This window comes from Danio aesculapii, chromosome 18 (assembly GCF_903798145.1).
Source record: "Danio aesculapii chromosome 18, fDanAes4.1, whole genome shotgun sequence".
Lineage (NCBI taxonomy): Eukaryota > Metazoa > Chordata > Actinopteri > Cypriniformes > Danionidae > Danio > Danio aesculapii.
The window spans coordinates 51877963-51902774 of NC_079452.1; the positions used below are offsets into that span (position 1 = coordinate 51877963).

The 24812-nt window shown below is 35.5% G+C and overlaps 1 protein-coding gene across 3 annotated transcripts in view; it reads right to left on the reverse strand.

Moving 5' to 3' along the window:
• chd2 (chromodomain helicase DNA binding protein 2) overlaps positions 1-24812 on the reverse strand; it is a 58473-nt gene that overhangs the window by 24932 nt on the left and 8729 nt on the right. For 2 of the 3 annotated variants that reach the window (XM_056478901.1, XM_056478900.1), the window contains exons 5-20: positions 24648-24709; positions 21923-22039; positions 20081-20230; positions 17704-17840; positions 17359-17584; positions 15164-15264; positions 13819-13860; positions 13540-13709; positions 13293-13417; positions 10585-10801; positions 10142-10231; positions 9865-10055; positions 7010-7198; positions 5240-5402; positions 5008-5160; positions 1076-1147 (exon numbers count right to left, since the gene is read on the reverse strand). In XM_056478901.1, the coding sequence (XP_056334876.1) occupies positions 1076-1147; positions 5008-5160; positions 5240-5402; positions 7010-7198; positions 9865-10055; positions 10142-10231; positions 10585-10801; positions 13293-13417; positions 13540-13709; positions 13819-13860; positions 15164-15264; positions 17359-17584; positions 17704-17840; positions 20081-20230; positions 21923-22039; positions 24648-24709 (2205 nt within the window). The remainder of the gene's footprint in view (positions 1-1075; positions 1148-5007; positions 5161-5239; positions 5403-7009; positions 7199-9864; positions 10056-10141; positions 10232-10584; positions 10802-13292; positions 13418-13539; positions 13710-13818; positions 13861-15163; positions 15265-17358; positions 17585-17703; positions 17841-20080; positions 20231-21922; positions 22040-24647; positions 24710-24812) is intronic. The other variant, XM_056478902.1, reaches the window with a different exon arrangement.

Below are 24812 nucleotides of genomic sequence, written 5' to 3' on the forward strand. Positions count from 1 at the left end.
TCGTCATGACATTCTTATATTTATGTGTACTTGTTCCTGCTGTCTGCAATAGTGCTACTGTGCTGTCATGGCAACACTGGTAAAATGACACCTCTCAACGTGTTTACTATTAATAAAATTTTACTACCAATAAAATGTGGTTATTGAGTAAAAATTTTTTTAAAATTCTTACACAATTACTTTATAATATTAAATATAAAAATATTACAGAGCATTTTCAGTTTTGCCTCCAGAATTTTTGGTTTTGGTTTCAGCTCTGAACTTCCTTTATGGTACATCCCTAGTTGATGTTTCGCTGAACGTAATTTACATCTGCATCATGTTAGGGATGTCAGATGGAAATACTCTTTCATGATTTGATATAAATTGTTAAAAAAAAAATGCAGTGACACAAAATTCATATCTCTGTTCTGCTCTACAGGGTGGGCCATTTATATGGATACACCTTAATGAAATGGGAATGGTTGGTGATATTAACGTCCTGTTTGTGGCACATTAGTATATGTGAGGGGGCTCATGAAAGAATAAAGTTACGTTAAAACCAAGCACACCATTGTTTTTCTTGTGAAATTCCCAATAAGTTTGATGCATCACATGACCCTCTTCCCATTGAAAAAACCAAAGTTGGATACAAGATGGCCGACTTCAAAATGTCCACCTTGGTCACCACCCATCTTGAAAATTTTCCCCCCTCAAATATACTCATGTGCCACAAACAGGACATTAATATCACCAACCATTCCCATTTTATTAAGGTGTATCCATATAAATGGCCCACCCTGTATATTTAATGGTCTTAACATTGATTGTTTTTAACACACATGTAGGCCTTCCAGTCCAAATCTAACAAAATTCTTTGAACTGCTCAGGAATTATATCTTTAAATCTCCAGATAATTAAATATAGCCTGTATTTATTTTCCATGGATCATGCATTCCCAAAATCAGTACCAATGCTGTCAACTGAACAGTGACGCAAAGCACTGCCTGAAACATCACAACCATAGCAAACATCTGCAGACAGTGAAACTCTGGCCAAACAAAACAAACATGCATGGCACAGTCTGGCTTCTTACCTCAGAGCCTTCTGCATTAAAGTGGTCCAGTGCTTGTTTTCGGAGCTCACCCTTGATGGATCCGTCCAAACGCTGATCATAAGAGAAAACACAGATACGGTTAAGCAATGTCAAAGCATGACACTATGACCAAACTAGGGAAGCTCAGATTGATAGGCTCCCATTAAAATACCAAAACATCCAAAGTTACCACTGAATTATGACGACATGGAAGATATTTTGCCAGACCAAAACAACACTGAGACTCGAGCTGTGCTAATGCTCAAAGCCACACCGATCAAAAATAACGGTGGATAAAAATAGGCTCAGGGAACTTGCTGTCAGAGCAGACATACTGCGACCCTGACACATGATTCTCTACATCACCAGAGCCAAGTTTATGCACAACTACATCTGAACCTCTCCACAGACAAAACAGAGAGATCCAGATTTAGAAAAACTGAAAATCAGCAACTGTACAAGGACACTGCAGAAGGGCATTCATGTAACTTCTAAATATATACTTTGTAACATGCACACATAGCAAAACAAATCATCATTATTCAGATGGGATTATAACATTATATTGAAATACTGCTAAATTTGGATGCATCTTAAAAGCATACAAAACAAAAATTACCTTCAATATTACTACAGTTATTGTTGTTTTTTTTAGTCCACTGCATGAAGAATGTATGAGCATAATATGTCACAGTTTACCTTAGTTTGCTATTCTCACACAGGGTTCCCACACTTTCATGAACAGCAGATTGAAGGACTTTTAAAGGTTTAAGAAACCCTCAAGTACTTTTTTTGAAATTTTAACAGATTTGTGTGTGTTGAGCATTATTTAAAACAACGTTAGCACCTGTCAACTTAAAAAAACTGGATAATTTGGAGCTTTTGTCAGCTAACTTCATCTTCCGGGTTTAAAATAATTTTTGGAGCGGGATCAAAATCAGTGACGTAGCACGAATCTGCTAGTGGAGTGATGATGCGTCTATTTCTTATTATTATTCATAGTGGAGTTTTCTTATCCTATGAGAAGACCCTGCTTCTCAATTATCCATGAGAGCACATGCTTTCCGAAGGCAAGGCAGACCTGCCAAGCTGGGAGACCCAATGACTGGGTGATACCACGTCTGTGCACAGCAAGTAGTATTTAGCCATTCATAAGGGGTTGTATGTGTTTGTTTTCATGATTCAGAGGGTTTGTTGATGTTTTTCCCTGCAATGCTGTCAGAGCTGATACAGCAAAGCTGTTGGTTTGCAGCAAGCATTTTTGTCGAGAGCTGTGCGAGAATTGGAGAAGGGCGGACTTCTTCTTTTATTAGAATTCGTTACCATTCAGACACATCGCCTATATCCATGCTGCCGTGTTCGTCTATTCTTAAAATTATCCAGGTTACTGGCATAGCTAATAAATAGGCCTGCTGCACTGCTATCCACTGTGTCTGCATTCAGACCTGGGCATTGAGAAGGCGAGAATTCCTCCTTATTCAGTGTTTACATGATTATCTTTATGATGCTATAACAAATTGTGGTAATGTGTATATGAAATTACGAATAACAAAATCTAGCAGGGCATTAAATTACTTACATTTTGGGCATTAAATTACTCACAAAATGAGACAGTTGTTCGCTGCCCTCGTTTTCCCCTGCTCTGCCAGCCATGCCCACCCCTCCCTCTGCTTGCAGAGCTCCACACACATCATGAAGCATTTTTTGAAAAAACTCTAAGGTAGACTTGAACTGAAAGAGGGAGTTTCATGGCCCTTTAATGCACCCTTAATTTTAAAAATCACGCACTTTTGTAATTCATACGCCAGCATATGTAGCGCCATGTCCTTCCTGTCTTTAACATTTCACTTACACTTAACATTTATATTAAAAACATCAGAGTATAGGGGTGTCAAAATTAATTGTTTCTTCGGTGCACCGCGATGCAGACGCGGACAATTCGGTATCGGTTCAGTAATAATCATAACCGGTTATTATATACTGACGTCATTCATCTCATATGAGCTATGTCGCGGTAGCTTACTATGGTGAGGGAGGCGAGCGCTAGTATTAACAACGCTCCAACTACTTAAAAACTCAGAAACTGCGCACAATTTTACTGTGTGTGTGTTTGCTGGACAGTCTTTCACTGACAATGAACAGCAAAAGCCCCTATTTTGCTGCGATTGAGAGAATGAAAGTAAACTCCATTTCTCCCTTTCTCACTGTGGCCCATTTGACCAGCTGCATGACTTTTCCTCTTCTCTTGGCTGTTACAGCGATACTTCTTGATAGACACGAGCGTGTGAGTTTTCTCCACCACGTCTATCATAAATCAGCTGTGATCGCCGCTGCAGTGTTGCCAGATGTAGCTGACTGATTCCAGGCCAAAAAACTAATCCAAAACCCACTGAAATGCCTATCCAAAACCGCCCAATCTGGCAACACTGGGCCACTGCCGTTTATCAGTGTCACTCATCTGTGAACATCGCCTGTGAAGTAAAATATAAAATTGTGAATGGAAAGCATCGTCAATGCACCGTGATGCACCGGGATATCGAATTTAACCGAATCGATGGCATGATAATCGTATTTGAACCAAACCGTGAGACCAGTGTAGGTTCACACCTCTATCAGAGTAATTTTTTTTTTTAATTGACCATTAAAAAAAAAACTTAAGGTTTTTTCTGGTTTAAATAACTTTAATAAAATTAGTTGAATTTAATACTAGTGATACTCAATTGCAGTTTCTAAAATATTGATCAAATGTGCATTATTCGTCAGAAGCTATGTTTCCAACCAACTATTTTTATGCGCATTCTTGATTTGCGCATAAAAAATGGTTGATGGAAACGCCAAGATGCGCACCAATTTTGAAAATGTGCATAAAAAAACAGATGCGCATAACTGAGCAGGATAAACTTTTTATTCCATAAGAAAATATTCCAGCATGCACATTAAAAAAGTAATTTGATTTTGTTAAGAGATCATGTGATGATAAAAATGTGTGAATGGGCAAACCAGCAGGCTGAGCACATTGTAAAACATCTGAAATATTTTGGTCATTCTAAAATGCCATAACCATTTCAGTATTGGTGTTATTATTTTATTAATTGCCTCCAGAATGGTCAAGAGCATCTGTGCTCCGTGTCTCATGCCTTTATACGCCACCGCACGTTCATTGCATGTCGGCATTTGTCTTCTGAGGCGCAAGTCGTTTAATAAATCAAGAAAAGACTGATGCAGCTTCTCCTACCACAGCAAATTCCGTCTTTACTGTTGATATTTGGCAGTTAATCAGCAAGTAACCATTTTGCTCTCTTTGACTCATTAGATGGAAACACTGCCTTATTCGCATGTCTTTTCTGTGATAATCCAGTTTTGCGCATAAAATTTGCATATTTGGATGGAAATAAAGCTAGTGTTATTGTACTAGATTTTAATTTTTAAAGGGTTTTTTTTGGCCATTAAGTCCAATTGTTGAATTAAAACAATAAACAAATTTAATTCAAGCACTTTCAAGGACCTGTATTTATTTTTAAGTACTTTTCAGGCCATGAATCCATTTGTCTGAAATTCGACTACTTTTAAGTGTAGGAATCCTGCTCGCATATTAAACTGTGTCCTGCACCCACCAGTAAAAAAAATTATTTAAACAATATACTGTACTTGAGCAATTTTTGTTTTGACTAAATATCTTAAAATCCAAAGTGTCACCCACTGCATTCAGTTATCCCAGTGAGATTTAGGTTTAGTAGCAAAATTTATTTCACTGACATTTATGCCAGGAAAAGGCTCACAGGAAAATCAACACATGAACAGCTTACATAATCTTTTACTACTCCTCCAGTCAATTACGCATATAAGTGGCTAGTAGACAACCATGTTTTTTAATTAATAGGTATTCAAAAAAAATTCAAATTTAACACTTTGCAGTACTGCTGAGATCATACCTGGAATTGATATCGTTTCATAGATAAATAATCAGCAAGAATGTCCAACATGCGGACCATCTGTGAGAAGATAAGCACACGGTTGCCTCTGTCCTTCAATCGTGTGAGAAGCTTGTCCAGGAGAACCAGTTTCCCTCCACCACGCACCAAACTCTGAATAAAAAAACCCCATCAACAAACACCCTAAAAATGACATACAATGAACTAAATCAACAAATCAAGGATGTCATACCTGTAGGTGCTCTTGTGGAACATCATTCTCACCATCTTCTGGTTGTTTGATGAGGAAAGCGTGGTTACAACACTTCTTCAGCTCCATGACAATGTTCAGAAAGCCAGAAGAGCTGCCTCTCGTGCCTTTGGACAAGGCCTTGAAGTTTCTTGTTAGGATCCATCTGACAAAAATAAATTGTTACATTAAGACTGCATTTAAAATAAAATAAAAAAGGTGAGATGGGCAGATGTTCTTTAAACACTCAAAAATGTTATGTAATTTCAAACCAAATCAGGCTTAAAGTTTGCTTCAAAAGATTGAATAAAGTCTCTAGAAAAAGTAATTGAGCTACTATTGGTCTATGATGATTAAAGCAGGTCTCACTCCGAGGCTCTGCCTTCTTTAACACAGAACCCTTCGATTCAGAAGGAACTGAAGTTGAAAGTTTAACCGAAAGCATTTTTCATTAATTTTTAAAACTGTACAGCTGTTTTTATTTAACTTGGTTTATGCAGGTTTTATGAAGATAAAGTGAAAGTTCTTTTTAGGCAAGGAAAAAAGGAATAAATTCACTGCAACACAATATGCTAATACTTTATCTAAATGTAAAATAATTATAAAAATAAAAACTGTTAACATATTGCATTACTTTAATTATTTTTTTTGCATGAATTAAGGTTCTTACACCTTTTCCCATCTCATTTTAAACACTTAAAGCACTTTTACAACTGCATTTTTTAACTTTTCAAGCACTTTGTAAGTGTGGCAAATTACATATTTACATACTTATGTACATACACATTATATCAGATGCTAATTATTATAGTCTTCCACAGTATTTTAGAGTACTATAGTACTTTATAGCATTCTATAGTAATTTTGATGGGTTGTTTGCCCCAAGCCCAAAACTGAATTGCTGTCATTTACTCTCTTAAATGTAATTTAGTTGCATGCTGAATTTATTTTAATTTTTTTAAAGACTACAGACTACATGTGCAGGATCCAGAGTATTCAACTTAAGCAAAAAGATTTATTTTAAAAAAGTTAATTAGTATTATAAATTATTACGAAAGCAACAAAATTGAATTTTCATGGAGTTTCAACCACCAAGATCTGAGCACTTTTCAAACCCTGAAACAGTCAAATTTAAATTCCAGTGTCTTCAAAACTCAATTCCTGAAGGGCCGCAGCTCTGCATAGTTTAGCTCCAACTCACACCTGCTTAATAGTCTCTGGTAGTCTTGAACACATTGATTAATTTGAACCGGTGTTTGATTAGGGTTGAAGCAAATCTGTGCAGAGCTGTGGCCCTCCATGAATCGAGTTTTAAACCTATGATATAAAATAACTTAAGTTTCAAATAAGTTTTTTTTTACTTTTACTGTACAATACAAACATGCTATTCCTCAGTATAATCAATGCAAATATTTTTGATTCAAAATATATTTACCCAGTTATTGGTTAATACTTTCTTAACTGCTATTTTTTCACCACTGTCATTTTTTGTGTGTTTGATTTGGTTATTGAAAGAAAAGAGTGCAGAAAAAGTTAATGAAACTCTACTTTCAGCAGCATAAGCCATGTCATGACACCAACTAACGAATGATCTCTGATTATGCATTTAAAGCATCATTTTTAACTTTAAGTTGACAATTAAATAAGTACATCAGGAATGTCTAGAATCAAATTTTGGCAAAACTTAAAAATAGTTACTCAGTTTAGAGCTGCACTGCAGTTTCAAAGCACAGGCTTGGAAAGAGGCATGAAATGGGCTAAAATGGAGCTTACTTGTAGAACTGTTTTTGCTGGGCTGACATGTCGACTCTGAGGATTTGCTCCACTTTAGCCGGCAGGGATTTCTCCACATCTTTCTTGACACGACGTAGCAGGAAAGGCTCTAGAACTTTGTGCAGACTCTGATAGCCATTATCCCTGCCTTTACCATGCTCATCCTCAAAATCCTCCCAGGACTCAAACCTAAAGGGAGGCAAAGTGCAAAATATGGGTTTTACTTTTTTGTTGCAAGAACCCCCAAAGTATGCTGACCTCATTCCTAGCAACTACATAAATTCATATTTAAAGAAACAATTCAAAACTTTATTGAGATGGATCCCTTTAGATTTTTTCCTGTACGCTTAATACAAAAAAAAATGTTGATTGTTCCCAAAAGACATTCAAATGTTTACAAATAATTTAGCAAGTAAACAACAAAAAGACACTGGCTGTATCTCAATTCTAAGGATGCAGAGACTCGCGTTCTCGAGGAGACTATTCTTGCCAGGTGATCTCAGAAGAATGAACTCAAGAGACCGCAAGAACAGAGAAATGTAAGAAATGGGATGCTGTGTTGTTCCTGATGGTCAAATGACCTTCTCGAATTTTACAAGGATTTATTGTTTTTCCCCTTTTTAAATATACAGTATATAACATGCACAAAAGACTTACAAATACACGATGCACAATACAAATAATATGGATTTTAATATGAATTTAAGCACATAAACACCCTAAATGTGTTTATGCTATAATTAAGATTTTCATGTTAATGTTTGCTTTCACTGTCTCATTTAGGGAAACTCCTGAGATAAATAAGTAACATCTCTGAATTTTATTAATAAATCTATATAAAATGCTGTGCTTCCCACCTCCTTCATTCAGTTGCAATGATTTCTGGGACTTCTCGAATGAGTTTTGCGCTCATCCACGCATCCTTGATATCAAGAACACATCCAGGAACTTTCACGGGTCCTCCGTTCTTGCAGTCTTGAGTTTTGGAACTAAACTTTTGCGGTTAATGATGACGTTACATGAGAACACAAGATGCTGAAGAACTCATATTGAGAAACAGCCACTGTAATCTACTATTATAAAGATCTAATTGATGTTTAACCAATTATGAAGAAATAAATTAAGCAATTAAGCTAAAAGCAATTAAGCTAAAAAAAAAGTAAATATCTGAAATTCCAGTTGTTTTTGAAAAAGTCTTTTATATTCATAAAGGCTGCATTTATTTAATTCAACCCACAGCAAAACCTGCATTAATATGAAATAATATTACAATTTAAAGACGCCAACTTTCTTTTGTTTTTGTTACTTTTTTAACCGACTGTTAAATGGATAACCAAAATAAGCAGAAACATACACATTTAATTTGTACAGCCCAATGTAAAATTACATAATATAAATATTGAATAAATAATATTTAAAATAGGAATGCACCGTTCCCAATACTTGGATCAGATATCGGTTCAATACTGCATTTTTTTTGCTGGATCGGGTATCGGCCAGCTGGTACCAATCCAAATCCGATCAATATACGCAATATACTGTGTAATTTATGAGCCAACAAAAGCCATGAAGGTAGCCTATTATAAGGGCCTAGAAAGTGGTCTTGTAGGTCTACTATGTACCAAATGTTCTGAAGCCTTTCTATTGATTAATGTGAAGCACAGATGAATATTTAAGTGGTTAAATTCATGTTCATTTCAGCCATTCCAACCGCTGCGCCAGTCAATCATTCTTTATTCATTTCTAATTCAAGCTGCATGTCGCATTTATGACAACTCAAAAAACTATCTCCAAGACTATTTGTTCTTGTTAATAGAAGTAATCAAGTGCACAAATGCATTGTTTTGCATTAAATTGGTTCATTTTGACCTGCAACAAGGAGTTCATTGCTGTTTCTAAATCATGTTGTGCTGTCTGTTAGATTAGCAGAACGCATTGGCAACACTAGAGTAGAAAGGGTTTTTACCTGCTCTTCACACACAAAAGTAGGCCTATCTGAAATTTTCAATTAGAAAAGGCTCAATAATGCATTGGACAGATCCTCAACGTTTTTTTTCCTTTGTGCTGCCAAGTTCTGAAAGTGTCCGCAGATACCGAAGGGCTGTGCGCTGTTTCAGTGATGCATCAAGCGCTTCATTCACACACTGGCTGCGTAGACGTGATGTGCGTCTCTCTGTAAAATTATTCTGTAATATTAAAAGTTTCTGTTCTCTCATCTCTCGAGTTTATTCTTCCATTGGGAATACTTTCAGTGCTCCAAACAGTTTGTAAAACCTGCCTCATTGTGGTCAAAGTAGTTGATTCAATTCATAAAAGTGAAACTGACAGGCGCAATATGAATTGTCATTAACAGAAAATGATTTAGCCTAATATAGGCAACTCTGTGTTTTGATTAGGGTCAATAGTGGTAGCCTATTACATATTTCAAAGAAAAATTTTAATATTAAAAAAAATGAAACTTAAGCTGGACCACAACAGATCAATATCATAACGCATGCTCAAATAACGTAGCCTAGTTTACAGCACGCGTCATGTTTTAAGTTAGATTGTGCCATCTGTCATATACAGTAGACCTATAGTGTTGTTGTTTGTACTAAAGAAGATATATTTTTTTGAGTTAATCACCAGAACTATATAAATTGTATTATGCTTAATAAAAGGCACAGTATCGGGATCGGATCTGTATCGGTCGATACTCGGAATCGGACGCAAATAAATGGTATCGGTGCATCACTAATTTAAAAGTAATACTTTGACGCCATTTAGAAAATGGTCTTTCCCTTTATTTTTCCCGGCGGACTCCATAAGAATCTATATTTGCAACTAAAGACGTAAGCCTAACTGTGAGTACCTACTTGTCAGACATCAGAAAGTGCAACAGGGACCACAGCTCTTTGAGCGAGTTTTGCAGAGGAGTCCCAGTAATAAGCAGCCTGTGATTGGATCGAAAGTCGATCAGAGTTTTATATAGCAGCGAGTCGTCATTCTTAAGCCGGTGAGCTTCATCAACTCCAAGGAAAGCCCAGTTTATATTCCCCAGCACTCCCTGAACACACACAACAAGACTCAACTCAGTGTCCGATTATTGAAAAACGACAACAAACGATTAAATCAAAGATGTGGTTCTCATACCTTGTCCTTCAGTAGAATTTCATATGTGGTCAAAAGTGCATTAAACTTGATCCTTTTTGTCTGCTGATTGATCCATTCATAGTCCCGGATCTGTAATGATAAGAAATTGTAATTCACCTTCTTTCCTCCTACATCCCATGATGATTTATGTGAATTATGAGAGCAACTTCCTTTAAAGTGGTCTTATTATGCTTGTTCATTTTTTTAAATAGTCAGTGTGCCGTGCATGTTTAGGCATAGTTACAAATCTCAAAGTCAACTACAAACTAAATGTTTAGTTTTGGAAAAAAATAATAATAATAATCGCGAATGGAGTGTCAAAGTTCCTATTTTATAGTCTTTGGTAGAACACAACTTTTGCAATACAGCATGGCGGCCCGCAGATCACATCAGTTCTCTAGTATCGCTAGTTTTATCATTATTTTATTTTTAGGTTGTCTTACTGTCTTTCTACTTGTGACATCTCCCAGATAAACCACCACATTCATGTCCGGGGCCCAAGTGTCAAACTCCCTCTGCCAGGACGTGAGGGTCGAAAGGGGCACCACCACAATGAAGGGGCCGTAAAGTTGGTGCTGATGGAAAAGGTAGGAGAGGAAGGAGATCGTCTGAATGGTCTTTCCCAAACCCATTTCATCAGCCAAGATAACACTGTTACACCTGCATAACAAAACAGAGAGTGGATAACGAGAGATCAGTTAATTCAATATTAATATGAGCAGACAAAAATGTACACTTAGTTATCTAGTATCAAGAACATGAAAATACAACATTTTTCATTTTAAAAACTAATTTCTGATCACTTTTTTTGTCTTTGCCTTAATGAGAGTACATTATATTTGACTAGTTATTTTGCAGTACGCTAGTATTCTGCTTAAAGTGCAATTTAAAGGTTAATTAGGCAAGTCATTTGACAACAGTAATTTGTTCTTTAGCCAATAATAAAAGAAGAATAATAATAATAATAATAATAATAATAATAATAATAATAATAATAATAATAATAATAATAATAAATACATTTTAAGGGGGCTAATAATATTGTCAAAAGCTGTTTTTTTTATTTTATTATATTTAATCCAGCCAAACTAAAAGAAATGACACTTTCTCCATAGAAGAAATATAACAGGAAATACCTTGAAAAACCTCCTTACTCTGTTAAACATCACTTTAATTGAAATATTTGTTTTACAAGGGGGCTAATTTTTTGTTTACAAATTTACACTACAAATTTTTGTATTCAAATGATAGGATAAGGTTGTCGTGATTGTTTTCTTTTTTTTATAATGAATCTTATTTTAACTAATAATAAAATTAATAATAATAATAAGAAGAAGAAGATATAATTAGATTGAATATTTATATTTAATTATGCATCCAGGTAGCATTTTATATTAAAGCTATCAAATGATTTATCTTAATTAATTGCATCCAATACCAAAACTTGTATCCATGCGTGTACTGCAAATATTTATTATTCTTTTTATGTCAATACTGTTGATTATTTAATAATTAAATTAATAATATTTTTAATTAAACTTGAAGTCCGAATGCACAGAAAGTCTGAGGGCTCTATTTTAACGATCAAGTCTAAAGCGCATGCCGCAAAAGCATTAAGGGTGTGTCCAAATCCACTTTTGCTATTTTTAAGACAGAAAAATATGGTTTGTGCCGTGGCACATGGTCTAACAGGGTTGTGCTTGTTCTCTTAAAGAGTTATGAGCGTGTTTTGGGCATAACGTGCATTAAACCAATCAGTCTCATCTCACATTCCCTTTAGGAGTCAGTAGCGTTGCGCCATGGTGCATTTGGTATTTACATGATGGACTTTGTAAGTGGATAAACTGAATAGAAAAACTGAACACTTTGCTAATGAGAAAACAGTTAAACAGACTATCTGCGCGAGGATAAAGATTGAGCCTCCTTCATTCAGCCTCTTTACTTTCTATTTACTTTAAATTCACTCCTTTCGTGGATTAAGGAACGCACTCTACTGAAGACATCCATCAGCCTACATATTTAATTGCATTTGTTAATTACAAAGATTTGTTTCAAAACCATTTCTAAAAGTCAGTTCTAATTTCCAGAAAATGAATAAATGAACAATAATAACAAACTGTGGTCAAAAAAAATCAAAACACACGTCCTATTCTTATGCCCCACATGGTGACGCATACGTCTCCAAAACCCATCAGGTGGACAAATCTAAACTTGTTTTTATTAAAACAAATATAAATATGCAAATAATAAATAATACTGCTAATAATAATAACAACATTATACAAAAGCAAACAATCATCAATAAACTGAAAAAAGCCTCCCACACATGAAGGCATGGAGGTAGTGGCTTTTATATCTATGGAGAACATTTCTGTAACATTTTAATCCTTTATTTTTTTCATATGTGAAGATATTTGTGTATTGCTGTATATGATCTGTGTAATCAGCAATGTGTAAGCGTTTGAACCTGTGTAGGCACATAACTAACATGCTCTGTGCTGGACTTTACAGCTTTATGTCAATGACATGATCTATTTCAGTTTCTCAAAACAGCAATGTGCCAACAATGCGCCTCAGCACACGTCCTTTATAGATTGGCACACCTATGAGTTCACAAAGTGGCGCAATTAGATTTGCTTTATAAACATCGTGGCACAAAATGTGAAAATTAGGGTTGCACTGGTCTGAAAATTGCAACAAATCACGCCAAAAACATCCAGCACCTTATTGTACTGGGTGTATGATAGAGCCCTGAGACTTTTTGGATGAATGGGAAAAAGATAATTAATTAATAATCACCATATTGCCAAATTGTATTATTTTTAGCAATTTTTTTTTTTACATTTTTAAAAAGGTTATGTTTAAACATACAAATAAGACATAATTTCATTAAATATGCGAACAAATCTAAACTTTAGATTGGAAGTCAGGTTCAAAGTTTAACCCCTTAAAACGTTTGTATTCATTCATTCATTTTCCTTTGGCTTAGTCTCTATTTTAGAGGACACCACAGCGGAATGAACCGCCAACTATTCCAGCATATGTTTTACGCAGCGGATGCCCTTCCAGCTGCAACTCAGTATTGGGAAACACCCATTTACACACACCATCATACACCTCACACTCATAACACCTCTGGTGCGTTGCATACCTGCACCAGGAGTGTGCCAGCCAGTTCACTCCATCTAACTGGTAATCTCTGAGTTCAAGATTCTCATCTCCAATGTACGATGGCTGCTTCTTTAAGGGCACAAATCTTGGCCTCTGCTTCAACACCTTCAATTTAAACAGAAAAAGATAACAGGGCTTCGATAACATACTAGCGCACTGCTTCAACACCCTTTCCCAAAACTTAACAGTGATAAGAAGAAATCAAAGCTCCATCTGCGCAGACTCACCTTGCAGTCTTTGGAAGGGACAGTCTTGGAGCTGTTTCTGTTGTGGAAACTGTCAATGCAGGCCTGAAATTTCTTTTTGATTAAAGCGCTGTCCTCCCATGTGCACTCAGCATAAGGCAGACCCATCCATTTACACAGGTACTCAGGCTCACCGGAGCCACTTTTATGAGCTGTTGAAACATATCAGGCGATGATTAAAGTAGTAAACATCCCCACGGAAAAAGTAGATCTGAAATCTACTTCTGAGATTTCGAAAACAAAGAAACTTATGAAACTTACAAGGAGTGTCTGAAGTTGCTTGTGATTTGCCTGTTCTTGTTGCTGATTGAGAAAAAAAAGGGATAATTAATAACTGATCTTAATAAAACATTCAAAGAATACCGTCCAAAACATGAAAAACTAAAAAATTTGGTAAAATTGACAGGTCTAAAAGGAATTAAAGGTATGTAACATTGACTCCATATCATTCATTTAATTGATTCATTCAACAGTTGACTCTTTTCAAGTCTTTTTGAATGAATCAATTGAACGAATGATATAGAGTCAATGTTACAGAGATGGCACTAAGTTAAATGTTTATTGTTTTAATAACATATGAAATGATAAATTATAGGGTCATTATTTCAATGCATAGTGAATACTTTTAGATCCTCACGATTAGTTTTTTTTTTTGTATGTTGTTTGTATGTTGTTAATACAACAAATTATAGATAATAAATACATCATGTCTAGTTTCTAAGAGACATTACAATACTACATTTAGCTTTGCCATCAGAAAAAAATTATGTTTGAATATGAACTTATGTTCCATTTATATACAGTTGAAGTCAGAATTATTACCCCCCTCCCTGAATTATTGAAGATTTATTCAACACATTTCTTAACATAATAGTTTTAAAAACTCATTTCTAGTAACTGATTTATTTTATCTTTATTTTTATCTTATTTTACTGATTATTTTATCAAGTAAATAATATTTTACTAGATATTTTTCAAGACACTTCTATACAGCTTAAAGTGACGTTTAAAAGCTTAACTAGGTTAATTAGATTAACTAGGCAGGTTAGGGTAATTAGGCAAGTTATTGTATTACGATGGTTTGTTCTGTAGACTATTGGAAAAAAATAAATCGCTTAAAGGGGGTAATAATTTTGACCTTAAAATGTTTTTTAAAAATTAAAAACTGCTTTTATTCTAGCCAAAATAAAACAAATAAGACTTTCTCCAGAAGAAAAAATATTATCAGACATACTGTGAAAATTTCCTTGCTCTGTTAAACATCATTTGGCAAATATTTTGGTTTACTTTACTCCATTTCCTCACCGTCATTTGCTCTAGATTACTCATGAGATGTTTTTCACTCAACGCAAACATTTCACTTGTGTTCAATTTTTATCACTAACATAAAATATGCAACCCATGTAAATTCATGTTGGTGACAAATGGATCATTCTTGCTATGGACAGCGGACATTCATCTCTTTTCACATGTTTCATATTCATAATCTACTCATGCAAATACATGAATTCTCATTTGGCGTGAACATCTTTAAGGAACATCTATTTGAAAAACACAGCTTTCAGAAGTGTAGTTTTTCAGAAATAAGAGTTAAGATAAGACTTACCAATCACTCTCTCTATTATCTGAAACTGCTTGCTCAGGTCGTTTGTGAGCTCTTGCTGACAGTTGTAATATTCTAAATCTTCAGGGGATGCTTTTTTCAACCTTTGAAAAAAATGTAAAAGTAATTTATGCATGCTTGAAGTCAGAGCTAAGGCTTGAAAAATGAGGACTACATAAAAAAAATTATTGGTCACACTTTACAATACGTTTTCATTGGTTTATGTAACAATGAACAATGAATAACAAACAATGAACAATATTTGTACAGCATTTAGTAATCGGTTAATATTAGGTAATTTCCTAATGCATTATTAACATCTAAATGTATGCTTGTTAACAGTTAATGCACCATGAGCTAACATGAACTAACAATGAACAACTTTATTTTTATTCATTAACATTAAACATATCATAATTAACGTATAGTTCATCGTTTGCTTAAGTTAGTTAATACATTAACTGGCATTAAAGAGCCCATATTATGGCTTTTTGAAAATGCCCTTCCATGTAGTGTGTCACACAGCTCTAAGTGAAGTGAAATATCCAGCTAAGGCTTAAATCTGTAAGTTTACAGTGTTTAAAACTATTGATTCATCTATAAAAGAGTCGACTCATAGTGCTTCAAACGAGTCGTCTTGATAACGAGTTATTAGGTGTTTCGCGATGACGCAGCTACGAAACACAAGTAGTTGCACGCGCAAGCCCGGGAGATTTGAAACCTGCGGCCCCGCCCACTAACAGAAAAAAGTCACACACACACACACAGAGACACACACAGACACTGGTAGAATGAAGTCACGCTGTGCAGATGGAGATTATTGTCAGTTCACCCAAAGATGAAACCTTAGCATATAGCCTAGCCTTGAGCAGATCGAGAGCCTCTGGAAACTACCTGCTTACAAAGAAGACTTCATCAGTTTGTTAAAGGAAGGATCAGTAAAGACTGTCAGAACAAGGATCAGTGGATCATGAATCAGTTTCTTCCCCCATTTCACCAGTGTAAGTACGTGCGATTAAAATTGTTGCCTTGTTTACTCTAGCTTGCAAATTATGCATTTAGTTGTGTTTTGTTACTTGTAACCGTGTGTGCTGTATCAGGTTAACTCTTTATATTCTCATATCGCGTGTAAAGCTACGTTGAAAACGCGACGCGTGCCGCTTTGTTTATGGATAGTCAGCTATGTGTGTGTGTGTGTAATGTGTGTGTGTGTGTGGCTCCTCTGAGGACGGTCGTTTGTGTGAGTGTCTCCTCTTAGGAGGTTGATGTGTGTGTGTGTGTGTGTCTCTGAATAGGGTAAAGCTCTAGGCAAAGGGTGATCAAAGGGACCCGTTTGTAAAATGAGGACCGGGGGGGGGGGGGGGGGGTTGGGGGGTGTCGCGGTTGAAATCGCGGATGTAACTGAGGACGCGGAGGGGGAGGGAGGTGTCGCCGCCGCGCCGTCTCTATTCTGGACGCGCCGGCCCTGTGTGTGCGTGTGTGTATAAAGAGCAAGTAGACTGCTAGGACATATCCTCGCCAGTTCTTGGACTTTTTGCTTGATAAAATAGTTAGTCGTCAGTATTTTCTAGTCCATCGTCTGTATTTACATTCACCCACTGGCAGCCAAAATCCACTATGAAGCGTGTGTACACTGTGACTACTTTTATATTGTTGATAATCTGCTGGGCATTTCACTCTGTCTCGCCCTGAAGCCTGTCAGTGTCGTCGACCAATCGCAGCAGCCTGTCATTGGTCCAATCAGCGCAGATTAGCTTCGCGCTGAGGACGAGTTTGGGTACAAATGAATCGCTGAACGATTCATATGGGAGTCGCTGGGATAATTAGGTAAAAATAAATGCATATTATAAGACCATCAAAGTGTTGTTTGACCTTGCATGCATATTAGACTGTTGTTGGAGACCCTTACAACCTAAATATGACCCTATTTCATCTATAATATGGGCTCTTTAACTAATAATATCTTATTGTAAAGGATTACCAAAATAATACTTCAACATTAATCTTGCTTCAATTTAACAAAACCATATTGATTCAGAGTTATGGTTAATACTTTTGAAATCATAATTGAATAGAAATAATATGAATAAAAATCTAATCTGCAAATAAGTCACAATACTAAGCCTAAGTAAAAATGGCATTCTTGATTGGACGATGATTCAAAATGCCAATTTCGAGTATTTCTTGCGTGCACTAACCAGGCATTAAGCTCTTCATTTTTTTTCTTGAAGTTTTCCAGCTTCTTCATGCCTTTGACTTTCTGCTGAGTGAGGGAATCCACACTCTCCCAGGTGTTGTGGATGTAGGACCAGCCTTTCCACTTGATGAGGAACTGAGTTTCTCCTTCCTCTTTCTCCGGGTCAAAGTCTGCTCCAGGATCCCCATTTTCTTCAATGGCATAGAGAGTTGTGGAAGCTCCGGTAGCTGTTATATCAAAGATTAGAAAAAAATAGAATGGCTTTAATAACAACAATAGCTGGTGTTTATTACTAAGTTTATGATACTGAATATTAGGATGAACAGAAAATCCTAAAGTCTTTTACCTCCTTTCTTTCCAGTCCTAGTGTCGAGGACCTTCTCAATGGTCTCACTGTCATCATCTTGCTGCTCTTCAGCCCCTTCTGCCATTTCAATAAGGTCATCAGAGTCAGTCTCGAAATCATTCTGGTCCTCTTTGTAACTGTAACACATACAATTTCATTGCTATATTACACAATTCGATCACAAATAAGAACGTTCATAATAAAAACATATAAACAAGATTTATCCAGATATAAAAAGGATATAAAAAGGATATATATATATATATATATATATATATATGTGTGTGTGTGTGTATGTATGTATGTATGTATGTGTATATATGTATATGTGTATATATATATATATATATATATATATATATATATATATATATATATATATATATATATCATTTAGGCACACCTGTCCAACAGCTCTTTAATCACATGGCAGCAACTTAATGCATTTAGGCATGTTGACATGGTCAAGACGATATGCTGCAGTTCAAACCAAGCATCAGAATAGGGAAGAAAGGTGATTTAAGTGACTTTGAACACAGCTTGGTTGTTAGTGCCAGATGGGCTGGTCTGAGTATTTCAGAAACTGCTGATCTACTGGGATTTTCATGCACAACCATCTCTAGGGTTTACAAAGAATGGTCCAAAAAAGAGAAAAAAAAAATCCAGTGAGCGACAGTTCTGTAGACGCAAATGCCTTGTTAATGTCAGAGGTCTGAGGAGAATGGTCAGACTGGTTCAAGCTGATAGAAAAGGCAACAATAACTTAAATAACCACTCATTCCAACCGAGGTATGCAGAAGAGAATCTCTGAACACAACAAATCAAACCTTGAGGCAGATGGGCTACAGCAGCAGAAGACCACACCGGGTGCCCCTCCTTTCAGCTAAGAACAGGAAACTGAGGCTACAATTGGCACAGGCTCACCAAGCTTGAACAATTAAAAATTGGAGAAAAGTTGTCTGGTCTGAAGAGTTTCGCTTTCTGCTGCGACATTCGCATGGTAGGGTCAGAATTTGGCATCAACACCATGAAAGCATGGATCCATCATGCCTCTTAATAATGGTTCAGGCAGGTGGTGGTGGTGTAATGGTGTGGTGATATTTTCTTGGCACACTTTGGGCCCATTAGTACCAATTGAGACATTCGGATGGTAGGGTCAGAATTTGGCATCAACAACATGAAAGCATGGATCCACCCTGCCTCCTAATATTGGTTCAGGCTGGTGGTGGTGTAATGATGTGGTGATATTTTCTTGGCACACTTTGGGCCCATTAGTACCAATTGAGCATCGTGTCAACGCCACAGCCTACCTGAGTATTGTTGCTGATCATGTCCATCTCTTTATAACCACAGTGTACCCATCTTCTGATGGCTACTTCCAGCAGAATAACACACCATGTCATAAAGCGCAAATCATCTCAGACTGGTTTCTTGAACATGACAATGAGTTGACTGTACTCAAAAGGCCTCCCCAGTCACCAGAACTTAATCCAATAGAGCACCTTTGGGATGTGGTGGAACGGGAGATCCGCATCATGGATGTGCAACCAACAAATCTGCAGCAACTGCATGATGCTATCATGTCAATACGGACCAAAATCTCTGAGAAATATTTCCAGTACCTTATTGAATCTATGCCACGATGGAATAAAGCAGTTCTGAATGTAAAAGGGGGTCCAATCCGATACTAGTATGGTGTACCCAATAGTAGCCAGTGAGTGTATAAAGAAACTATATGGATGCATGCTACTTTTGTTTTATATATGTATATATGCAAGTAATTAAATAAACAAGTGAATAAATAAGTAAATATTTACTCATATATTTGTACATACATCCACACAATTTCTCTAAAAATGCCATGTGGTGTAAAACTTAACTGTGTAAAGCCTCATATTCAGAGAACAGTGAAGTGTCTTTAGTATTGAATATTGTGTTTATCAAATATCAAAGCTCCTATTGTGTAATATGGAGGATACAAATCATAATTATCATAATTGTGGGAGCAAAAGAAACATCTCAGACCAACTTATGAGGACTAAATAAAAAAACAATGCAATAAAATGCATTAGGTTGATACATCATATTTGATACTAAAATTGAAAGATGTTTTTTTATAGAAGTACTTTGTTCACTAATGAAATATGGCCAAAAAAAATGTGCTTGCAATTGTTTAAGACAAGAGGATCCTGAGACAAATGCCATCACATGGAATATTAAATATCGATGAAAAAAAAAGACTAGACTAAAATCTAGTTAAAAATAAAAACCCTCAAAAACGTATGATGTGCATTTTTAAATATATAAATAACAGTAGTATGGCATTCAGTAGTATGCACACAATCTACAAACAACTCTTCATAAGAACAAGCCACACCTGACTTTAGTAGCAGCCCTCCGTCGCGTTTGTCTTTTTGGAGTGTCCTCATCATCATCGTCATCGTCATCATCTTCATCTGAGGACTCCTGCTTCCTCTGTTTCCGTCCCTTTTGTGACTGTTTACTAGCAGATGATTTGGTCTGTGGTCTAAGATAAACACAAACAAATATATACACGCGCTCTTTCAATCTGCTAGTCTTTCCGCCCTTCGCTCAATGTCCCGGATGCGTTTACTAGTGTAGCGATTGATTTTCCCGCCTATCAGCCTTACTCATGAGCCAGTAGCCTTGAGACAGCTGTCAGACATTTAAAGCCAATCTAAGAGTCCACACATTAAATGCATTAATCAATGTTTGGCTTATAATATATACAGTTGAAGTCAGAATTATTAGCCTTCCTGTATACTTATTTCCCCAATTTTTTGGGGGAAGATTTATTCAACACAATTCTAAACAATAGATTTAATAACTAATTTCCAATAACTTATTTATTTTATCTTTGCCATGATGACAGTACATAATAGTTTATCATATTTACATTAGATGTCACCTATGCTATTGTTGTCTATTGGAAGGAATGCATCAATAGAGCCGCCATTTTAGTACAGGGTAGCGCTCCTTTGAAATGAATGATGGACCAAGTTGCAGTGGAGGACTGTGGTCATCCAGAGAAAGATGTTAAATCTCTACCCTCCCTACCTGTTAAATTTGATCTTATCCGTATGCTGAAACGCACCCCCTGTCCTGCTTTCCGTTCTCATTCTAACAGAGGAAGTGATTCGTTTGTGAATGAATCTCCGTTATGAACGACTCGTTCACATCCAACAATACAAGTTTCTAGCACCGCAGCATCTTGTTGTCACTGTTCATTTACATTGCTTGCTTATTTTATTTAACAAAACTAGAATAAGCCCAATATTTACTGCGAGTTGGTGCTACTTTGCCTTATAATCAGTGCAGTAAGTGTCCATATTATCATCGATAATGTTCCGTGTTTAGCACGAAACTTCGTAACATTCAAAAACGCAAAACAAATAATTCTTACCTATGAAATATAATGCCTTGGAGCTTTGTATTCTTTGTTTGCTTGTTTCTACACACATACACAGCGCTAAAGTCCAGCATCTTCACATTGGCTTTAGTCTTAACTAATTGCGGTTGAATGACATTTGTCCTGGGAGGGGTGCTATTGCTATGTGGGATATTGACGCACGATCAGGGTCCGTATGTGATATCTAGTGTATATATCTATGATAGTTTACTGGATATTTTTCAAGATACTAGTATTCAGGTTAAAGTGACATTTAAAGGCTTAACTAGGTTCATTGGAGTAGTTAGACATTAGGCTAATTAGGCTAGTTACTGTATAACAGTGGTTTGGTCTACAGACAATCGAAAAAAATATATATAGCTTAAAGGGCCTAATAATATTAACCTTAAAATAGTTTTTAAAAAATTAAAACTGCTTTTATTGTAGCTGAAATAAAACAAATAAGACTTTCTCCAGAAGAAAAAATATTATAGGAAATACTGTGAAATTTTCCTTGCTCTGTTAAATATCATTTGGAAAATATTTAAAAGATTCACAAAACGGCTAATAATTTTGACTTCATCCATGAATCATTATGCCAGAAACAGAACACATGCTTTATCAATTTAGGGTCCATGCGATAATTTATGACAGAGCCAAAAAATAAATAAAAATTCACACCATTTTTTAGCACAAGCATATCAACTAAAAACGAGCCCATAATTTGCTCATCGTTTTGCGTATATAAAAGACAGCTTATTATTTTTTCAGGATGTGCTGTCTGAAGGCCAGGCTTCGCTACACTCTTACCTTCTAGCAGGAAGTCGTCTGGATCTAACTTTTTTCTCTTCCTGCTCACTCTCTGAACTGCTGGTCTCTTCCTCAACATCCTCTTCGTCATTTGAGTCATCATCTTTCCAGGTATTTCTTTCAACACAGAAATACCACAGGTTCATCTACTGGACCTCTAATAGCTTTAACTGCTGACCAAACGTGAAGCTGAAGTCTGTCCGTTTCATTGATTACTCGGCACACATTTATACTAGCATTTAAAAAGGTTTGGGTTCTGTAATAATTAGTAACGAAGTTTTTACTGTTTACCAAGACCGTTTTTATTTGAATAAAAACACAGTAAGTGTAATACTGTGAAATTATTTTAATTTTTTTTATGTTATTTGTTTTTAACCGCCGTGAGTCTTCGGTGTCATATGATCCTACACAAATCTAATATTGGCGTCCATCCTAATAATAATGATTAATCATTGATAATTATTATTTCTAATAATTATTCATTTAATAAATTAAAAGAATATTTACAAAACTGTTACATTCTAAATGCCTTCACTGTCACTTTTAATCACTTTTTGATTTAGTGCACCGCTGCTAAACAGAAGTTTACATTTTACAAAAAAACATTGTACCGATCTCAAACTACTGATGGAGAGTTTACTCAAAACTAATGTACTACATTTAAAAAAATAATAATTGTCGCCATTCAGTGTAACAGATATATTAATCTCAAAAATAAACTACTTGTTATAACATGTACTTATTAAAATGCTAAAAAATGTTAATAAAATAAGTGATTTTCGAAAAAAATTAAAACTTATTAATGACAAATTCGTTAATATTAGGGCTGTGCAATTAATCGAAATTGAAATGTTGCGATTAGTTCATCACAAGAGGTTGCGATATGAAATATTATTTTATTTCCGCCACCCAGAGCAAATGTGTGACTGCCGTCTATGTATGACAGTCTTACTAGCTAATTGAGTGAGCACACTTTCGTTCTGACAAATCAGAATTGCACAAATGAACTATGTGAAACGCCCACAATAAAAACAAACAGGAAAGCGCGGACAAGTGGGATAATGGCATATGCTGCTTCAGAAGCATTAACAGAAAAATTAAAATAAAATAAAAAAAACAGCATTGGTAATATAGGAATTTTATTTTAGAATAAAATTTTAGACACTGAACAAAAACAGGTCATTTTTAAGAGCTGTCGCAGAACTGTTGCCTAGACTTACAGATTATTGAGCTGAAGCTTGACTACAAAATAAAGTCACAAATCAAATCGCAATATGACAAAAAAAAAAAATTATAAAATAATAATAATAATAATAATTCACAATTAAATATTTTCCCCAAATCACACAGCACTAGTTAATACAGTTGTTTGAAGCAAAATATAAAAGTTTTAAAATGACAAATGGACATTTTGCACATATCCAGGTTTGTCCGAAAACAAAATAGTTGGCTAAACTTAGGAAGAAACGAATGGAACCTTTTTACAAGAGTGTTATGACGTGTTTAACAGTCATTATACTCTTAAATCTTGAAAGTTTTTATTATTTTTATTTTTAAAACGTATGAGCACTTATATGCATTTATTAATGTATTATATCCTATTTGCGTCAAATTACAAAAAAACGAATTACCGCTTGTATGAGGTGTTTCTAATGCAGTGTCTATGGGGCTGAGAGTAAATCTGATGGTATTCTCTCCTTTGGCTGCCGTTAGTCTCATACAATTTTTTAAAATCCTTTTTCTGAAAGTCTTGATTACACTATCGTGGCATTTTTCTTTTATTATATCAGCAAATAAGATTGTAAAAAAAATTATTTGTTGTACTCTCTGATTCACTGTGCTATAAGTTTACCCAACTATGAAGTCCTCTGTTACTGAGAAATCCGGAAATGTAACAAGTGTCTATTGGAGAGAACCACAACATTATGGCATTCCCATTGCTCAAACAGCAAGATGAGAATAGTCATGTGTTTTTATGACTATCAAAAATGAGAATAAAATTGAGAGAGTCTGATAAAGGCAGTCAGAAGAGAGAAAAATGCCAAAGGTTCTATAATACAAAGTATAGATCAGGGGTGTCCAAACTCGGTCCTGGAGGGCCGCTGTCCTGCACAGTTTAGCTCCAACTTCCTTTAACACACCTGTCTGGAAGTTTCTAGTATACCTAGAAAGAGCTTGAATAGCTGGTTCAGGGGTGTTTAATTTGGGTTGGAGCTAAAATATGCAGGACACCGGCCCTCCAGGACTAAATCTGGACACCCCTGGTATAGATGTATACATGTGCATACGTTTACTAATTATAAAAATCTAAAATAAAAAACAAACACTGAAATGTGTCGCCATATTCTTGTGAAAATGTCCTTTAAAGAGTATTTGAGCTGCAATGTCATCCTTAAATAGAGCCCTTTAATGTCATACGTCACATAATTCGTTATAAATATATCTAACAAGAAATTTTGGTATATAGCCTAAACTAATGTTACACTGAATGGCATTTAGTGGGTGTTTTCTGTATTTAATGTAAAAAAAATAATAATAAAAACAGCGAAAAGACATTTGACGCATGCAAAAGCATGGATGATGAATACAAATGTTAAATAAACATATGTTTTATAAATACAGACATTCATGAAGACAAAAAGCAAATCATAAGCACAACAAATCTATACATACACATGGAAAAAGTTGGACGAGAGACCTGTTTGTACACTTCCATTACACTTACTCTTTCTTTTTCTGCCGAGAGCTTTTTCTTTTGGAATTTTCTCCCTCTGAATCACTGCTGCCCTAAAAATAAAAATCCATGAAAACCCATTTAGGATACACGGAATATGCAAGATCAAACAGCATGAAAGCACAATGTTTCAGATTAATCAAGAAAACAAAGCTT